Source organism: Myotis myotis, unplaced genomic scaffold (genome assembly GCF_014108235.1).
Source record: "Myotis myotis isolate mMyoMyo1 unplaced genomic scaffold, mMyoMyo1.p scaffold_m19_p_3, whole genome shotgun sequence".
Taxonomy (NCBI): Eukaryota; Metazoa; Chordata; class Mammalia; order Chiroptera; family Vespertilionidae; genus Myotis; species Myotis myotis.
The window spans coordinates 108,355,151-108,374,022 of record NW_023416335.1 but is presented as its reverse complement, the minus strand read 5'-3'; the positions used below and the strand labels follow the sequence as shown (position 1 = coordinate 108,374,022).

At 41.9% G+C, this 18,872-nt stretch overlaps 2 protein-coding genes and 1 pseudogene across 5 annotated transcripts in view; 1 reads left to right on the top strand and 2 right to left on the bottom strand.

Moving 5' to 3' along the window:
- The window catches only part of LATS2 (large tumor suppressor kinase 2), a 91,697-nt gene extending 86,531 nt beyond the window's left edge, over nt 1-5,166 (bottom strand). For all 4 annotated transcript variants that reach the window (XM_036297480.1, XM_036297483.1, XM_036297481.1 and 1 more), the window contains exon 1: nt 5,032-5,166. The gene's annotated coding sequence lies outside the window, so the exon portion shown is untranslated. The remainder of the gene's footprint in view (nt 1-5,031) is intronic.
- Nucleotides 4,772-5,371, top strand: LOC118650538 (translation initiation factor IF-2-like). The gene has a single exon (XM_036298944.1). It carries the CDS (start codon nt 4,772-4,774, stop codon nt 5,369-5,371), a length of 600 nt encoding a protein of 199 aa, XP_036154837.1.
- Nucleotides 5,372-7,443: 2,072 nt separating this feature from the next.
- LOC118651511 lies at nt 7,444-7,950 on the bottom strand (annotated as a pseudogene).
- Between the last annotated feature and the right edge of the window lie 10,922 nt (nt 7,951-18,872).

Sequence of the window (18,872 nt, the reverse complement as noted above, 5' to 3'; positions counted from 1 at the left end):
AAAATAAACTTTGGACATTTCTTTGGCATCAACTAATTTAAGTATACTTTAAAATTTATTTTATTATTTATCTATTTTTCAACATCATTTTTTCTTTAATCCTCACCCAAGGGTATTTTTCCATTGAATTTTAGAGAGAGGGAAAGAGAGAGAAATATCGATATGAGAGAAACATCAATTGGTTGCCTCTTGCACTCGCCCGGGAGCCTGCAACCAAGTACGTGACTGGAATCAAACCCAGGGCCCTTCAGTCCGCAGGCTGATGCTCTATCCACTGAGCCAAACCAGCTAGGGCTGGGGTGGGCAAACTTTTTGACTCGAGGGCCACAATGGGTTCTTAAACTGGACCGGAGGGCCGGAACAAAAGCATGGATGGAGTGTTTGCGTGAACTAATATAAATTCAAAGTAAACATCATTACATAAAAGGGTACGGTCTTTTTTTTTTTTAGTTTTAGGCCGTAGTTTGCCCACGGCTGAGCTAGGGCAAGTATACTTTAGCAAAAATTTCATGACACTGGAATTTTAAAATGGTAACAGAACTCACAGAACAAAAACACTTCACTTTCATATCTGGAGCTGAGACAGGTACTAAATCCTACACTTAGCATATATAGGTGGCTCATATATAGGTGGCTTAGTATATAAAACAATGTGAGAGCAATATGTTAAGCATCCCTTAATTTGGCCCTACCCACTCCAATCCCAGTTCTCAATCCAATCCTAGAAAATGCTATAAAATGTTCAAGAATCTTTATTCTAATTTCTCCTAATGATTCACGAACCCACACCAGTTGCCAAACACAATCAAGCACCAACCAAGGAACAAACCAAACCTGTGTATTACAGGACCTGTACTGACACCCGCTGGTATTTTTAAAAACATAATTTCTTGGACCTAAAATTCCATTTATTCTTTAAATAACGTCCTTACTATAACGTCCTTACTATAATTACCTAGCAAAGATAAACTGAATCAGGATGACAGACCAGGCCTCCAGCCAGATGCTGGCCTGTCAAGAGTCATAAGCCACTAGGCTGATGTACCTCCCAGGGCTATCCAGGCCCAGAAACCCTCATAATGAGGATCTCTAGGGAAATCAGTGATTACATTCCTCTGGGAATCCAGGAAAACTCTCCAATGAGCAGTGTCATCACACTGGTGTTTTTTTTTAATATATTTTATTGATTTTTTACATAGAGGAAGGGAGAGAGATAGAGAGTTAGAAACATCGATGAGCGAGAAACATCGATCAGCTGCTTCCTGCACACCCCTTATTGGGGATGTGCCCGCAACCAAGGTACATGCCCTTGACCGGAATTGAACCTGGGACCCTTCAGTCTGCAGGCCGACACTCTATCCCAGGGGTGGGCAAACTTTTTGACTCGAGGGCCACAATGGGTTCTTAAACTGGACCGGATGGAGTGTTTGTGTGAACTAATATAGATTCAAAGTAAACATCATTACATAAAAGGGTACAGTCTTTTTTTTTTTTAGTTTTATTCATTTCAAACGGGCCGGATTCGGCCCGTGGGCCGTAGTTTGCCCACGGCTGCTCTATCCACTGAGCCAAACCGGTAAGGGCCACATTGGGTTTTTAAGTGCCATATGTGTATCAAATACTCTGCTGGACATTATGAGGTCTCATCCAGGCAGAACAAGTCTCACCTCTAAATTAAACTTACAATCTAGGGGAAAAGCAAACCATCACATTCTCCATTACCTTTGTACACGATATCCATATGATATAGGGTACAGGATGGGTCTCCTTATATTCCACTCCATAACCCAGAAACGCCTCCCTCCTGTGCACTTCCTTCCCTCCAAATTTCGGTATCCCCCAGATAGGAAGTCAGAACAGAGGTAATACTGTAACTTTCCAAAGAATCCCAGTGCATGTGCCTATTTGGAGAAAACCTAGAGAAAGGAGTGTTCACCAAAATTGGAAAGGCTAAAGGGATGTGATTTGACAGAGGAAGTGTGAGGCTATTCTTGGAATCTGGAACTCCTGGTAAAAAAGGCTCAAATAGAAGAGAAAGATGAACAGGCAGATAATGTCGGAGAAGAGGCAGGTACTGAATCCCCTTAATGAAAACACTGGAGTGTGAGACTCCTGAGGTATGATGAGTTAATTAGTAATGGAACATGCTGGTCCTTAGCTTTTCATGCTCAAGATAACTGCCTGGAGGCAGAGGCCTACGCTCCAAAAGGAAGCCCACACCATTCAAAAGCCAACTTACATTCTTTTTTTTCTTAAATATGTTTTTATTGATTTTAGAGGGAGAAGGAGTTAGAGAAACATCGATAACTGCCTCCCTCATGCACCCTAATCGGGGATTGAACCCCGGGATTGAACCCGAAACTTGGGTATGTGCCCTGACCAAAGACCAAAACAGTGACCTTTTGGTGCATGGGACGATGCTCAACCAACTGAACCACACAAGCCACGGCTCAACTTAAATTCTTAAGATTCTCAGGCCCAGCCAGCCTGGCTCAGTGCCTATATAGGAGGCTCATGTAAAACAATGTGAGAATAATATGAGGCTAATTCAGAGGTTATAGCATATGCCTATTTTAGAGACTATAGCATATGCCTATACCACAATATTGTACCCATTAGTTAACACTACATACAAACCACTGCTACTAAATATGAGTCTTCATTTAGCCTCCAGAAAAATTCCAATGAATGTCAAATACTGGCACATGAACAAAAAGTATACAATTAACTTAAATCACCTGTCACACCCTAGCCAGTTTGGCTCAGTGGATAGAGCATCACCCAGGGACTGAAGGGTTCCAGGTTTGATTCGGGTCAAGGGCACATACCTTGGTTGCAGGGTCAGTCTCTTATATCTGTTTTTTTCTCTCTCCCCCTCCATTTCACTCTGTCTAAAAAAATCAATGGAGCCTGGCCAGTGCAGCTCAGTGGTTGAGCATCGACCTATGAATCAATCCATCACTGTAAGGATTATCAAGGCCAACCCTTCATTCTGTTGATTAGGATACTTTGCTCTTTGTTACAGCAGATTTACAGTCACGACAAAGTAAATGCACAGAATCATCTTCTGTATTTCAAGCCCACAGTTTAAAAGCAATCAATAAGAAATACTGTTTAAAACTTTCATATTATTATAATCATAAAATAAAATAAAATATAAAAGCAGCTTTTCAAAAACTGTGCTGGTCTGGATTTAACACTTCCCAAAATTCTTCCTGTGTGTTTACAGCAAATTTATCAGCGTCAATTCTTTTCCCATCTCCACACACACACAGTGGGATTTAGGAGCCCAGGGCTGGCTATTTACAACACAGCATTTGGAATATCCCGGGGGTGTGATTCAGTGGTTGGGCTGGACCTATGAATCAGGAGGTTTGATTCCTGGTCAGGACACATACCCGGTTGGTTGCGGTGGGGGGCTTGATCCCCAGTAGTAGGGAGTGCAGAAGGCAGCCAAGTGATGATTCTCATCATTGATATTTCTATCTCTCCCTCTCCTTTCCTCTCTCTGAAATCAATAACAAAATATATAAAAAACAAATAAATAAAATAGCAAGGCATCTTATTGTAAAAGCATCAAAGGAAAATCCCTCCCACCAACCTTTGTGATTTGCTAAGAAAAAGAAAGAAATGTGTACAGCTCCAATTTACATTTGTGTCCAACTATTTCAAAGTGGACAGAGAGGCCAAAAGAATCCCTTTCCAGTTCTAAAATGCCATGATTCTAGAAATTTACTAATAATTTTGCAAAACGTCTTCTGCTCAGATACCACTTTATATTGCTCGGCTGTTGTAGGTTTATTAATATTCAGCAACTTTAATTTCAAAGGAATGCTGATTTACTCATTAAACAGCACTCTATGTACCTGGATAATGAGACCAAATTGTCTGAAGCTAATAGTGTCTTGTTAATTATAACTGAAAACAGTCGTTGTTAAATAGTATCTGCATTCTTATTTTGGAAGATTTTTGTTACTTCCCATTTACAACAGCTAAAGAAAAAACATAAAAGATAAAGCAGCGTTGTCTCTTGATTTGGCACTCAGAAACGATGATCCATCACGCAGGGATTGAAGCGGAGATTTCACTAAAAATATGAAGCCAGATTTAGAACAAATTTCCTGATAATCAGCCACCAGTTAGTTTCCCCATTACTGAAAGGCTCTTCAACTACTAAGTAAAAATTTCAGGAGAATAGCACCGCAGGGTCCTTGGGTTTTACCTGCGGCAGGGACACTGTGGTTTACAAGTGAAGGTTAAATCATTTTAAGTCCAGGTTCTTCTGACATTCAGAACACTCTCACTTATGTCCCACATGAGGGTGAAAATGCCAGTTTTATTTAAAACTGCCAACATAAATAGATCCACAAACAACGTGTACTTCCACGATTGTCCCAGCAAGAGGGGACTTGTCACCGGAGGGCTCGGAGCGCAAGGCGGCGGCCGCAGACCCGGGACCCTACCCCGCGCAGGCAAGTGTGCTCGGGGCCCGGGGGCCCGCCACCCCGAGGCTGGGACCTGGGACCAGGTCGGGTCAGAGCAAGCGAGCACGTCCCCGACCGGAACGCAGTTCCTAGCGCTCCAGGCGAGGCTCGAGGGGGAGCGCAGGGGAGTGTGAGCTCCTCGGAGCCCGCCCTCCCCAGTCCCGGGGGCTAAGTCGGGAGAGGCCGCGTCACGGTGGCCAGCCCGAAACCCCCGGAGCCCGGGCGGCCGTGAGGACGGAACGTTCGGGGCGCCGGCTTGGCCCTGAGGAAGGGGGTGGGGACACGAGATGGCGCGGCCCCAGGATGAGGGGGAGGGGACCTGCGACGGCGCGGCCCACGGAAGGGACGCGTCCCGGGCTCCGGTGGAGGTGGGCCCTGCGCGGACGCAGTCCCTCGCCGACCGGCCGGCGCAACAAAGCGGCGCCGCCCGCCCTGACTTCCCGGCCGCTGACTCGGGCCCGCGACGCGACCAGGAGCACGACGACGCGGCGGCGGTTCCGGGCGGGGCCCCAGCGAAGAACTTCCCGGCCCCGCTCGCCCGCCTCACCTCGGCACCGTCTACCGCCGCGGGGGCGCCGTCGTCCGCGGCCCCGGGGCCTCGCGCGCCGAGTGACCGGGCGCCGGTGGCGGCAGCGGCTGGTAGCCCCGCGGAGACCGGGGCGGCGGCGCAGACGGCGGCGGCTCCATCTTCCCGGGTGCTCGTGGCTCCGCTCCGACGCGCAGACCCAAGTGGGACATTCGCTACATTGTTGGCATTCCACGGGCGTCACGTGACCGCGCGTCACGCTCGATCTGCCCCGCCCGCGCTTCCTGGTCCGGCCGCCACCTGCGGCCCGGCGCTGTCCCCGCCCGCGCGGCGCGCAGTGAGAGTTGGTCGCTGTCCCTAGGCCACTGTCCTCTCACCCAGCCTCGGTGCGGACTGGAAGTCAGCAGGCCTCGGGGAGCCATCAAGTCGGTGTCAGCCATCGAAAGTGAGCGCAGACACAGCTTTCAGGCCAGGGTATCAAGCCACAGAAGAGGGCGTGAGATAAACGCCCAAATACAATCGGTTTAACTCAGTCTCGTCCAGTGCCTTTTGCATTTTGTGTAGAAGTGTTGTGTGAGGTACACAATGGTGTAGTGATATTCGCCAGCAAGTGACATCTCAGCCGCTGAGCTGTCTTTGCACTGGGAACATTGGAGTTGGTGCTAGAACATGTGCAGGGACAGGGAACAGAAGTCACACTGGACGCCAAATCCTCAACCTAATATCACACTGTGGCCCCAGATGCTGAGGACTAATATCATTTTAAAAGCCAACTCAATTTCCTTTTTCATGCACCCTTCTGAAATGTTTAAATGTTAATCTCGAATGATTAACATTTGAGTAGTGAAGGTCATTTTCTAGGAATGACTTTAGCAACCTTTCCAGTCCGGAAACCCCATCTAGATTTTCAGCCTCTACCTTTGCTCTTCCAGGGAACCTCCTCACACCAATCTCCTGTTTCCTCTCTCCTTTGAGCTTGGATTATTAGATCATTACTGTGCAGCTCAGAATTCAATTTCATTTTGCAGTCTTATCCTGTACTTTCCCAGGCATCCTGCATGGTATTTGGAGTAGAACAAGTAGGGAATGTTCTGTAGTGAGGGGGGGGGGGGGGGGGGGGCCTTTTGCACTCATCTAGTGTATCTTCTACTCACACACTGAGCACATGTTCTCCACCCCTGTCCCAAGCCACAAGACAGGCTGCCAATTTTCCTTTGTGTGTGTTTAAAGGTCCTGCCCTTGCTCTGTCTTCAAAGATGTAATCATAAAAGATTTTTTTGTCAAATGAAATATTGTAAATAAAAATAATTTAATTGACTTTTTAAGATGTATGTGTAAAACAATAAAATGTTGCAATGACAGTAACCGTTTATAGCATTGCTTGCAATAGTAAAAAATCAAGAACCTACATGTCCAGCAGTAGAGAATAAGGAAAATGAAAGGTATTCAAATGATGACACATGAAATAGCTTGATACTTTTCAAAGGATAAATGATTGTGGATAAAATTCAAAATAATTGCAGAGTGGAAAAAAGAAATTTGCAGCCCTGACTGGTGTGGCTCAGCAGTTAGCATCGGCCCATTCATGGAAGGATCGTGGTTCGAGTCCCAGTCAAGGGCACAGGGCATATACCTGGGTTGCAGGTTCAATCCCCACCCAGATCAGGCAGGTGAGGGAGGCAAACAATCAATGTGTCTCTCACAATGATGTTTCTCTCCCATTCCCTCTCTCCTTTCTTTTTTTTTTTCTTTTGCTTTTACTTTTTTTATAAGTGTAAACTCATTTATTACATAAAACAACCCTAAAAAGAAATGACTATTCCCATTTTTACATATGAGGAAACTGAGGCACCGAGAGGTTAATCAACTTTCTCAATGTCATACAGTATTTCTACCATTTCAGTCATAAACTGAAAGGTTTAGGACACACAAAATCAGTAGGTAATTAAACACTGAAGAATACTACCCCTTCCATATCCTGCTAAGCTTAATAGACTATGGCCTGATGTTTTACAAAGACAAAGGGAGTCTGTGGAGCTCTTGAGTGGCTGAAGCTGGTGGAGTTGGCATCAGGAAGGAGAGAAGCACATATTTGTCGGGGTCCAACCCCAGCAGGTCCAGGGGTTCCCAAAGGTGTGGACGGAGTCGGTGAAGAAGGAATTACACGGAGGCAGCGTTCTGTTGACCAGCATGGTTGGGTTCTCTCGCCTGGTTCTATCCAGGATCTCCAGCCAGGATCTATAGCCAGGATCTATAGCCATATTCTCTCGCTAGGTTCTCCAGCCAGATTCTCTAGGTTCTCCTCCAGCCAGGTTTGGTCGGCAGGTTCTGTAGCCAGGTTCTGTCCAGGATCTTTTGCCATGTTCTCTCGCTAGGTTCTGTCTCTAGATTCTGTCTGCTTTTACTTTTATTAGTATTTATTTTATGCTGAATTTATTCCTGGGCCATAAGTTTTTGTTTCTTCAGTTTCTTCTGGGATATTTTTCTTCTGTGCACCTCCGTTTCTGGTTTAGAAACAATCAAGATCATCTCAACGTGGCATGAGCTCTGTAAGTTCTACACCGCATCTTGGGAGCTTTGTTCACCTGGGTGTGCTCAATGACCAGGGAATCTACAACTAAACCCTTAAGTTCAGCATTGTTCTCTGTATTTTTAAGTATATGCAGCAAAAATTCAGCACTCTTTTTGGGCCACTGACCCTGTGTCCAGCCCCACTGTTTGGCCTGGGCACACTTAACCAGTTCCACCACTGTAACGACAGAATAGCACATACTGCTTCTGTAAAGTGACATCCTTCAGATACTTAGTGGCTTTTCAAATTTGCATACCCTTGGTGGCCTGAGCAGTTTCATAAGTGTTCTTAAAGTGAATACGAAGATTTGAGCCTCTTGATTTGCATGATTTTGTGGGGTTTTCGGGGTCAAGTGAATAGCAAACCATTTTCAGAGGTCGCTTGTGGCTGCTATGGGGAAGAGGGTCCCTCCCTACCTCCTTTCCACTCTCTGAAAAGCAATGGAAAAAATATCCTCGGGTGAGGATTAACAAAAAATATCCTCGGGTGAGGATTAACAAAACAAACAAACAAGCAAGTTGCAGAACTAGATATACACTAAGATACCATATTTATAAATAAACAAAATCCCACAGAATCCATATGAATCACATACTTTTTGTAAGTATCAGCATGGATTGAAGGTGTACACACTAAATCCATAACAGCTATTGGCCATGTAAGAAGGGAAATTAAACTGAGGAAAGAAAAATGCAGACTTTAAACTTCATCTGCAATGCTTTATTTCTTTTATCCAAAAAAGTGAAGCAAAACTGTCAAAATCTTAAAATTTGATTCTGGATGATTAGGTTTAATAATGTGTGCTGTTATTCTTTGTTCCTTTTAAAAAATATCTTTTAAAATATTTCAAATATATATATATGAAACAAATTGGAAATAAGTTTAGAAGCTTGCTTGGGGAAACTGTGACATACCTATATAGGTATGTGATTATGATTAATGATTCTGTGAATAAGTGTTTATTAACATGGTGTCATTCCTTCCTTTGGGCTTTTTGTTTTTTTTAATTTTGTGAGTGCCTGCTATGATCCATGGGCTAAACCAGGTACAGGGGATACCATGGTGAGCAAAACCATATGATCTATTTCATGGTGGGATTTACAGTCTGTTCAAGAAAAAAAGCAAGTGACAGTACCTAATTTTGTGAAACGATGTAAATATATATTCCAGAAAAGGATGCAGCCAAATGTTAAAAGGGATAAAGGGGTATAGTGATTCTGGGTGATTTTAAACAACAAAAATTATGTCGAAATTAAATAATCAGGTAAATAAGTACATCCACATAATGCATCCAGCTGAGAAGGGGGAAAAAGAGAACACAAGGCCAGGTGAGTACAAAGCCTACAATAGTGGCAATGTTACAGTGTATAAATTAATTTATTAAGATAGCATCTATATGTGTGTGAGGATGTGTGTGTCTTTCTCTATCCCAAGTATTGCCCTAAACTTGTGTATTATCTCATTCAATCCTCTAGACAACCATGTTATTAATCCCATCTTATAGAAAAGGACCCTAACACATGGACAACCGAAGCAACTTGCCCCAGATCAAGGATCTGGGATTCGAACCTTCATAGATATAACTCCAGAGCTTGGAAACACTGAATTATAGGCTCTCTAAAGGGAATCTCCACAAAGTGTGGATTACAATCTATACTAATAAAGGAGTAAGATGCAAATTGACCATACCTTTGTGACACCCACCAGCCAATCAGGAGTGAGTATGAAAATTAACCCAACAAAGATGGCAGGTTAATTTGCATATGCAGGCACTGAGTGGCTGGGGGCGGGGCGGGATGCTTGCATCGTCACCATGGCAATGATGCAGGCATTCCACATGGCCCCAGCTGCTCCAGGCCTCTGGGCAGCGTGGGAAGGTGGAAAGGCGGCTCTGGCCAGAGCAAAGGCGGTGCGCAGCCAGGGGAAAGAAGGCCCATTTTTGCACAAATCTTCATGCATCGGGCCTCTAGTGTACTTATAACTAGGAAACTGCAACCAAATTTACCCCTTTATACTTTGAGGTGAAAGGAGTGGTTTTTGTGGAATGAGAAAGAGATCAGCTCAAAGACTGTATCTCTAGCACTAGTCAGAGCAGAGATGATGCTGGAGCTATGGGCTCAGGGACTCAATTTATCAGTGATGGCTACTTCAACCATTAAAAGACCTTTTGGTTCTTTAGTTCCTAGACATGTCCCAAAAAGTTTGTATTATTGGAAGCCAGATTTATGGAAAAGTGGATTACTATTATTTTTCAGAGAGTAATAGATGAATAGGCAGTAGATGAGTAAACAAATGTTTTCTATCTTGTATTTTTTGTCTTTTTCTTTGTTGTTGTTTTTTAATTTTTATTTATTTGAGAGAGAGAGATGAAGGCAGAAGAGAGTGAAACATTGATTTATTGTCCCACCCATTCGTGCATTCACTGATTTTTCTTTTTTTTAAAGACAGAGAGAGAAAAACATCAATTTGTTGTTCCACTTATTTATGCATTCATTGGTTGATTCTTGTATGTGCCCTGACCCAGGATTGAACCCGCAACCTTGGCATATCTGGACAATGCTCTAACCAACTGAGCTACCCAGCCTAGTAGGGCCTAGTTTTGTTTTTGTCATTGACTTTTTTTAAAAAATATATATTTATTGATTGATTTCAGAGAGGAAGGGAGAATGAGAGATAGAAACATCAATGATGGGAGAGAATCATCGATCAGCTGCCTCCTGCACGCCCCCTACTGGGGATCGAGCCCACAACTCAGGCATGTGCCCTTGGCCGGAATAGAACCTGGGACCCCTCAGTCCGCAGGCCGACACTCTATCCACTGAGCGAAGCCAGCTAGGGCTTGTCATTGACTTTTAGCATGTATTTTTAAAAGCCTTTATTTAATAGATTTCACCACTAGGATTCTTTTGAAAATAATTTTAGCCAAGGCTGTTGTGGCTCAGTTTGTTGGAGCATTGTCCCATACACTCAAAAGGTGGCAGATTCAGCCTGGCTAGTGTGGCTCACTCGTTGAGCATCGACCTATGAACCAGGAGGTCATGGTTCAATTCCCAGTCAGGGTATATGCCCAGGTTGCGAGTTTGAACCCCAGTGTGGGGCATGCAGGATGCAGCTAGTCAATGATTCTCTCACATCATTGATGTTTTTAACTCTCTCCCCCTCTCTCTTCCTCTCTGAAATCAATAAAAATATATTTTTAAAATAAAACCAATTATTATTTTTTAAAAAGTGGCAGGTTCACTTCCCAGTCAGGGCACATGTTTGATCCCTGGTCGGGCAAGTGGGGGAGGCAACTGATCAATATTTCCCTCATCACATCAATGTTTTTCTCTCTTGTTTCTTCCCTCTAAAATTAAAAAAATATATATTTGGAAAATATACATAAAATTTCCACCTTAACAATTTTTAAGTGTACAAACACTTATTTTTTACAATAATGAAAACAATTTTGATAGCAGGGGGGGAAATCCCCAGTATTAAATTTCAATTCTTACGTGTCTGTTTTCCAGCATTAAAATCATGAGAGAGTAAACTTTTCTCATATTTTAATTTATTTCTAATTGCTTTACTTTTAGCCATTTGAAAAACAGAACCTCCTGGAAAATCTGGTAAAAACCTCTAGTGCAGCCCTGGCTGCCGTTGTTCAGTGGTTAGAACATTGGCCTGTGCACTGAAGAATCTCAGGTTTGATTCCTTGTCAAGGGCACGTACCTGGATTGCAGGATCCATCCCAGGCCCTGGTCAGGGAGCATGTGGGCAGCACCCAATCCACGTGTTTTTCTCACATTGGTGTTTCTCTCTCTCTCTCTACCCCCCCCCCCACACCCCACCCCCGCTATCTCCATTCCACTCTCTAAAAATCAATGGAAAAAATATCCTCGGATGAGGATTAACAAAAAACACAAACACGATAAAAATCCTCTAGTGCATATTTAGGGGAAGGCCCAGGTCTCAGCAAGGATTCTGGGGTGGCCACCTTGCCCATCTCCGTGGACCTGCCTTTCCAACCACCTCTAACAACACAGGGTAGCTTCATTCTCTGAATTGCCAACCTGCTGTTGAGATGAGTAATGAAGTATTTCATTGCATAAGTCAGAATTGCTCAATAATTTAACAAGATTTGTTCTCAGAAGATGTCAAAGAGAATCTGTCAAGATAAAAATCACATTCTGCATTTAAAGAATTTTATGTTGTCATTTTATGTTATTAAGAGACAAATTGATAAAAACAAATTTTATTTTCTTACCACATACTCTGTTAGCTTATTTTTGCACTGAGTGAACTATGACAGCAACACCTACTATTGACTTATTTTTCATTACATTCATATTTGGCTGCAATTTCTATTTCATTTGCAGACATGAGCAGAATTGAAAGTAGTTGAAAGAAAAATTTCACCAAAACCTTCCATTCAAAATTTTAATCTAGGGTGGTGTAGGTAAATGCCAGTACATGCCGCCTCCCACAACCACATCAAAATTACAACTAAAATACAGAATAGCCATCATTCAGCACCATTTGAAAGCTTCCTGAATGTAAGTCCTACAACAAGAGAAGTAAAGAAGAAAACACATAGAGACTGGTAGGAGGAGCAGAGGTACTAAATGGGTTGGTCCAACACCCATGTTGTGCTGTTTTTTTAATCAGGAGGGAGATGTCTCTGTGGAGGCTGCCTGTGAAGAGCCAGGGGTCTGAGCCCCACACCAGATCCCCTGCCCAGAGTTCCAGACTGGGAAGAGAAGTCCCTGCAACTATGAGCTATAAAAACCAGCAGGGATTGTGGTTGAGTGACATGGAGGCTGCTAAAGACCCAGGTGTTCCATTTAAAGGGCCAGAGCACTAACTTACTTGGACTCCCAGCACCAGACAGCATTAGAGGATCCAGACATACAGGGAGGAACTGGATTGTCTGGCATAAGAGCAGGAACACAGGGTAGCTTTGTCCCAGATGTGAGTGGTCACAGGGGTCATTGTTCCTGTTGCAGGTTGACTGATAGCCATATCTGAGTCTCCATCAGCCTAGATCACATGATTTGCTCCACCCTGTGGATTCCCTAAGATCCTACCCCATCTAATTTGCAGCCCCACCCAAGCTATTTGCAGCAGTTGTGTGTTTTTTAAAGACTCATTTTTTTATATATTTTATTGATTTTTTACAGAGAGGAATGGAGAGGGATAGAGAGTTAGAAACATCAACGAGAGAGAAACATCAATCAGCTGCCTCCTGCACATTCCCTACTGGGGATGTGCCCACAACCAAGGTACATGCCCTTGACCAGAATTGAACCTGGGACACTTCAGTCCACAGGCTGACGCTCTATCCACTGAGCCAAACCGGTTAGGGCTGCAGCAGCTTTTTCACATGAATGGCCTGTCCTGGCTCAGGCTTCAGACTTTGCTAAAGCTGCAGCTGGTGTCAGAGTGCCCCAAACCTACTAACAAAAGGCCCAAGACTCAGCACTAGCATCAGTCCCCCTTGTTTCACAACTGGGCCTCCTCTGGGCACACAGCCCACACAGGAATGCACCTAAAGTGCCCAGCTCAGATGATTGAGGGAACTGAGCCACTGGGCCCTATAGGACACCTACTACACAAGGCCTCTCTACCAATTTTAGGAGACATAGCAGTTCTACTTAATACATAGAAACAAAACCAGGGAAGCAGCCAAAATGCAGAAACAAAAAAAACATGTCACAAACAAAAGAAATGGAAGCAAGCAAACTAATAATAGAGTTCAAAACCATGGTTATAAGGTTTCTCAAGGATCTTCATAAGACTTTCAAGGATCTTAGTGAGAATGTCAAAGACATGAAAAAGGACCAGTCAGAAATTAAGCATACTTAACTAAAATAAAAAAGAATTTACAGGGATTCAACAGTAGAATAGAAGATCCTAAGTATCAAATCAATGATTTGAAATATGAGGAAGCAAAAAACACACAATCAGAAGAGCGAAAAGAAAAAAGAATCCAAAATTATGAAGATAGTGTAAGGAGCCTCTGGGACAACTTCAAGCAACCAACACTCACATTATGGGGGTGCCAGAAGGAGAAGAGAGAGAGAAAGATATTGAAAACCTATGTGAAGAAATAATGACAGAAAACTTCCCCTACATGGTGAGAGAGACTCACAAGTCCAGGAAGCTCAGAGTCCCAAACAAGAGGAACCCAAAGAGGCCCACACCAAGATACATCATAATTAAAATGTCAAGGGTTAAAGACAAAGAGAGAATCAGCAGTAAGAAAAAAGTAGTTAGTTACCTACAAGGGAGCACCCATAAAACTGTCAGCTGATTTCTCAACAGAAACTTTGCAGGCCAGAAGGGAGTGGCAAGAAATAGTCAAAGTGATGAATAGTAAGGACCTACAACCAAGATTACTCTACCCAGCAAAGCTCTTATTTAGAATTGAGGGTCAGAAACAAGAAAGAGCTTCACAAACAAGAAAAAGCTAAAAAAAACTCATCAACACCAAACCAGTATTACATGAAATGTTGAAGGGTATTCTTGGAGAAGAAGGAGAAGGAGAAGGAGAAAGGGAAGGAGAATAAAAAATATGAACAAAATGGTAACAAATACATCTCTATCAACAATTTAAAAGTCAAAATAAACGAAGAAGAAATCTAATAAAATTAACTGGTGAATAAAATAGAATCAGAGGCATGGAACAGACTGATGAATCTCAGAGGGAAGAGGGGAGGTGGGTTGGAAGAGATTAAGCAAAAATCTTACCTATGGACAGGAACAGTAGGGTGATGAAGGCCTGAGGTGGGGTGGGAACCTGGTGGAGGGGGGCAATAGGGAGAAAAAGGAGGACATCTATAATATTCTCAACAATAAAGATTAAAAAAGAAAGCCTTTGTTTAAAAATAAATAAATAAATGATACTAAGAAAACAAAAAAAATTTTGATCTAATCTTTTGCAGTTAACACTGGTAATACTTGCTTTAGAAAGAACAAAAAGTATAAGACTCAAACTCTTGTCTCAACAAAATTAATTTCTATAATAAAATGAACATTTCCAAAGAGAACTGTTTGAGGTAATCTAAATTGACAATAGATATTTAATTGTGTAATTTTAAAAGAAACACTTTCACGGTCTATTTTTAACTTTTAATTTAAATTTAATGACTACTAAGGATCAATGGAAAAAAATATCCTTGATGAGGATTTAAAATAATAATAAATTAAATTAAATTAATAACTAAATGTTGTTTTGGTTGTTATTGCACAGTTGCTTTTCAGACCAAGTATTTTGCTTTATCAACTAGATTTGAAAAGAGAAATTGAGTGTTATCTTCAGATGCCTGATAAATGGGTTTTGATAAGGAAAGCTGTGACGGGATTATGACAAGGCGATTTCATTGTAGAAGTGGAAGGAGGCCAGTGGCAGACAGGCTGCCAAGTTTCAAAGAGCAAAGGGAAATCTATAAATGTCAGGAAGCATTCATGCAGATTGTATTTGAGCGCCAGTAACCCCAGGACAAGAAGAGTTTCTGGGTTTGGGGTTAGAACCAAAAAATGCCCTAGAGCTAAGGAAGAACCACAGTTGGAGGTACAGATATTTGGAAGGGAAAGGGCAGAAACAAGTCATGGGGAAGCCTGGTATTTAAGGCATGCAGAGGGAATTAGAGAAATAGGCACATGAGTAAACAGAAGAAGGGGAGATCGGATGACATAGTTCTGGGACTGTGTATTGTCCTATTAATACTTGGGAGAAGAAAAGAGCTAAAAATTATTTGGGAAATATCACAGATATGAGAGAAAATTAAACCAGGCTCAAATAAAGACAGAAGAGCCCTTGCCAGTTTGGCTTGGTGGATAGAGTGTCGGCCTGCGGACAGAAGCTGTGCCAGGTTTGATTCAGGTCAAGGGCACATACCTCGATTGCAGGCTCCTCCTAGGGGCACATGTGGGAGAGCAGCCAATCAATGTGTTTCTCTCACATCAGTGTTTCTCTCTGTCTTTCCCTCTCTCTCTCTTCCACTCTTTCTAAAAATCAATGGAAAAATATCCTCACCTGAGGATTAAAAAAAAAAAAAAAGACAGGAGATATGAGGGCTATTTCCTTGGGCTCCCAGACTGCTTCTAGTAACTTCAACAGTCAGAGTGGGGAAGTAAGACTACAGTTCTTTTGGTTTTATTGTTGTTTTTAAAATATATTTTATTGATTTTTTTACAGAGAGAAAGGGAGAGGGATAGAGAGTTAGAAACATCAATGAGAGAGAAACATCCATCAGCTGCCTCCTGAACACCTCCTACTGGGGATGTGCCTGCAACCAATGTACATGCCCTTGCCCGGAATCGAACCTGGGACCCTTCAGTCCACAGACTGACGCTCTATCCACTGAGCCAAACCGGCTAAAGCAGTGGTCGGCAAACTCATTAGTCAACAGAGCCAAATATCAACAGTACAACGATTGAAACTTCTTTTGAGAGCCAAATTTTTTAAACTTAAACTATATAGGTAGGTACATTGTTATTAACTTAATTAGGGTACTCCTAAGCTTGCTTTTGCTAAAAACGTCCTCAATCTGATTGAGGTACGTTCGCTGAGGTCGACCCCTTCCAACTCTCCGATCCACACTCGTATTGTATACTTGTTTCGTCTATCTCCTTTTGTTCATCCTCTCTATATGTCCAGACCATCTCAACATACCTTTCTCAATCCTCGACACTACCTCTTCTTTCACTCCACAACGTTCCCTAAAATTAACTTAACACATTGTATGTGGGAAACATATTTATACGTTTTACGTTGACTGGTAGTAGAGTGCGGGACACGTATTAGTACGTTTTTTATAGACTAGCGGTAGAATGCGGGTAACGTATAAATACGTTTATTTTTATACTTTTTTATTGCTCTAAAGGGATGCTAACATGCAGATATACGAATTCCAAAGGACAAAATTTGGGTCTCTAACACATACAATGGTGAATTATGTATGTACTTCCAGATATAACGGTAATCTATTCAACTGCGTAGAGTCATCCCTTCACATAATTCTCTGCCTCACCACGCATTCAGTGCGATTCTAAGAAAAATAATTCAGTATACATTTTATAGTAAATCACAAAAAGTTTCATTGAAAAAAAATATGTAAAACTTAAGTTATCGTAATTTTACTGAACGTTGCCATTTGCGCAAAAAATAAGCAAAAATGGCCCATGCCACCTGTTAGCGTGCGATAAAAACTACCCGCAAACAATGTGTTAATAAACTTTACTTAAAGTTTTAAGTCTTAGTTAAACTATAGGTACGTTGAATAAAACTTGATATCATACTTAATAACGATATTATTTATTGATAAAATTAAATTCCTTACAATTTACCTTACAATATCCATAAATTAAATCATGACAATGACTGACAAACACTAATGTGAACAATGGCCTTGCATCTCCTTGGAAAGTTTGGGTAAGTCAGGCTTGTATGTTGTTGTTTTTAATTTTAGGCACGATTCCAGGTTCTCATCAATAAGACGACTTCTCAATTTACTCTTGATACGGTTCATGCTTGAAAATGATTGTTCCCATAAATATGTAGACCCGAATAAGGAAAGAACAGCAAGTGCTAGTTTTTTCAGTTGATTATATGAGTCAGGAATACTATTCCAGGTGTTAAAAATCAACATCTCTTCCTTCTCCAGGTCTTTCAAAGCAGACCACTTGTGCTGTGAACTAAGTTCACATTTGTTTTTCTCCAATATTTCTATATCAGCACAAAGACGTTCAAATTTCGAGCTCCACAGTTCTTTGTTTTTTAAATCCAGCAATTGCATTTCAAAGTTGCCAATGTCAATATTAAAGGGAGAAAAATTTAATTCTGTTACAGTAGCATTGAGAGGTTTTTTAACAAAGGCTAACGTTGCTTTGCTGTTTCTGAATTCCTGAAACCTGTTGAGAAAAGCTTCCCTCATATTTAAAAGTGTTGTTTTGAAATAGCAAATGTCAATATCAGAATTATTTTCTTGGTGATGTTTCAACAGGCTTGGAAAGTGAATCAAAGTTTCTCTTTCAAAATCTTGAGCAAAGAGAGATAATTTGTTTTCAAATGAAATAACTTCTTCTAACATCGAAAAAACTGTGTTTCCTTTCCCCTGTAGCTTACGATTAAGCTGATTTAGATGAGACTGTTATGCCCAGATTTCAAGACCTCCCCAAGATCCACCAGGGAGTGCCAAATCCGATGCAAAAGCATAGAGTCTTTTATTCAAGCCAGCTTGGTCCCCCCTCTGCCTCCATTACTGGATTCGAGAGGGAACCCGAGTCCCAAGAGAACAAAGGCGATATAGGGCTAGTCATTTGGGTGGGCTTAGGCAAGTGACGTGAGTCACAGAGATTGGTCACTCTGGTCAGGGTTTTACAGCACAAAGGTCAGGAAGTGACCAACACATTCTGAGGTTTTAGCCGTCCTCCACTATAGCGTTATTAGGACCTTAGCTGCGTTCCTGGAGCTTCATTGGTCCACTCAGGTGGTGGCTGGGGGAGTTAGGATATTACTGGCATTCCTCTGGTCACTCTCAGAAAGAGGAGGGGGTTTAGGCTGAGGGCCCAGTCCTACAAGATAAAGTGGAGGAGAGTTTGTTTCTGCTTTGTCCTTTCAAGACGTAACGTCTACCATGAAATAAAATTTTTTGATCCACTGATCGTTCGTTAGTTCTGGATAGTAAACACCCTTCTCAAGGAGAAATGCTTTAATTTCTGTTAATAAGGAAGTGAAACGTTTCAAAACGTTTCCTCTTATGCAGCAGAAGATCTGCGTACTCACTCTCCATTTCAACTAAAAATTCTTTAAATTGGCGATGATTAAGAGCTTTAGCTATAATGGAGTTGATAATCTTAATCACCAATTCCATAACTTTGCAAATTTCTTCTGGAAATGTATGCACACAAATCGCTTCTTGATGAATGATGCAATGGTAAGTAAGTATCTCGTGATTAATTTTTTCTTTCAAAATAGCAACAAACCCGGTTCTTATGCCAGTCATACTTTTCCACCCGTCTGTTGAAATTGAGACAATTTTATCAAGTGGAATATGATGTTTATCAATGCACTCAATTACAGCATTTGCTATATCCTCTCCACATGTTTGACCTTTGAGTGGCAATAATCCTAAAAGTTCTTCTTTAGGACCTGTAGATGAAATAAATTGTACAAAAAGTGAAACTTGCGCTGTATCATTTATGTCACAAGACTCGTCAACCACTATTGATAAAGCTGAAACCAATTTAAGATCTTCAACTTGCTGGTTGGTTTATTCGAAGACATTTTGACTGTTCTATCTTTCAC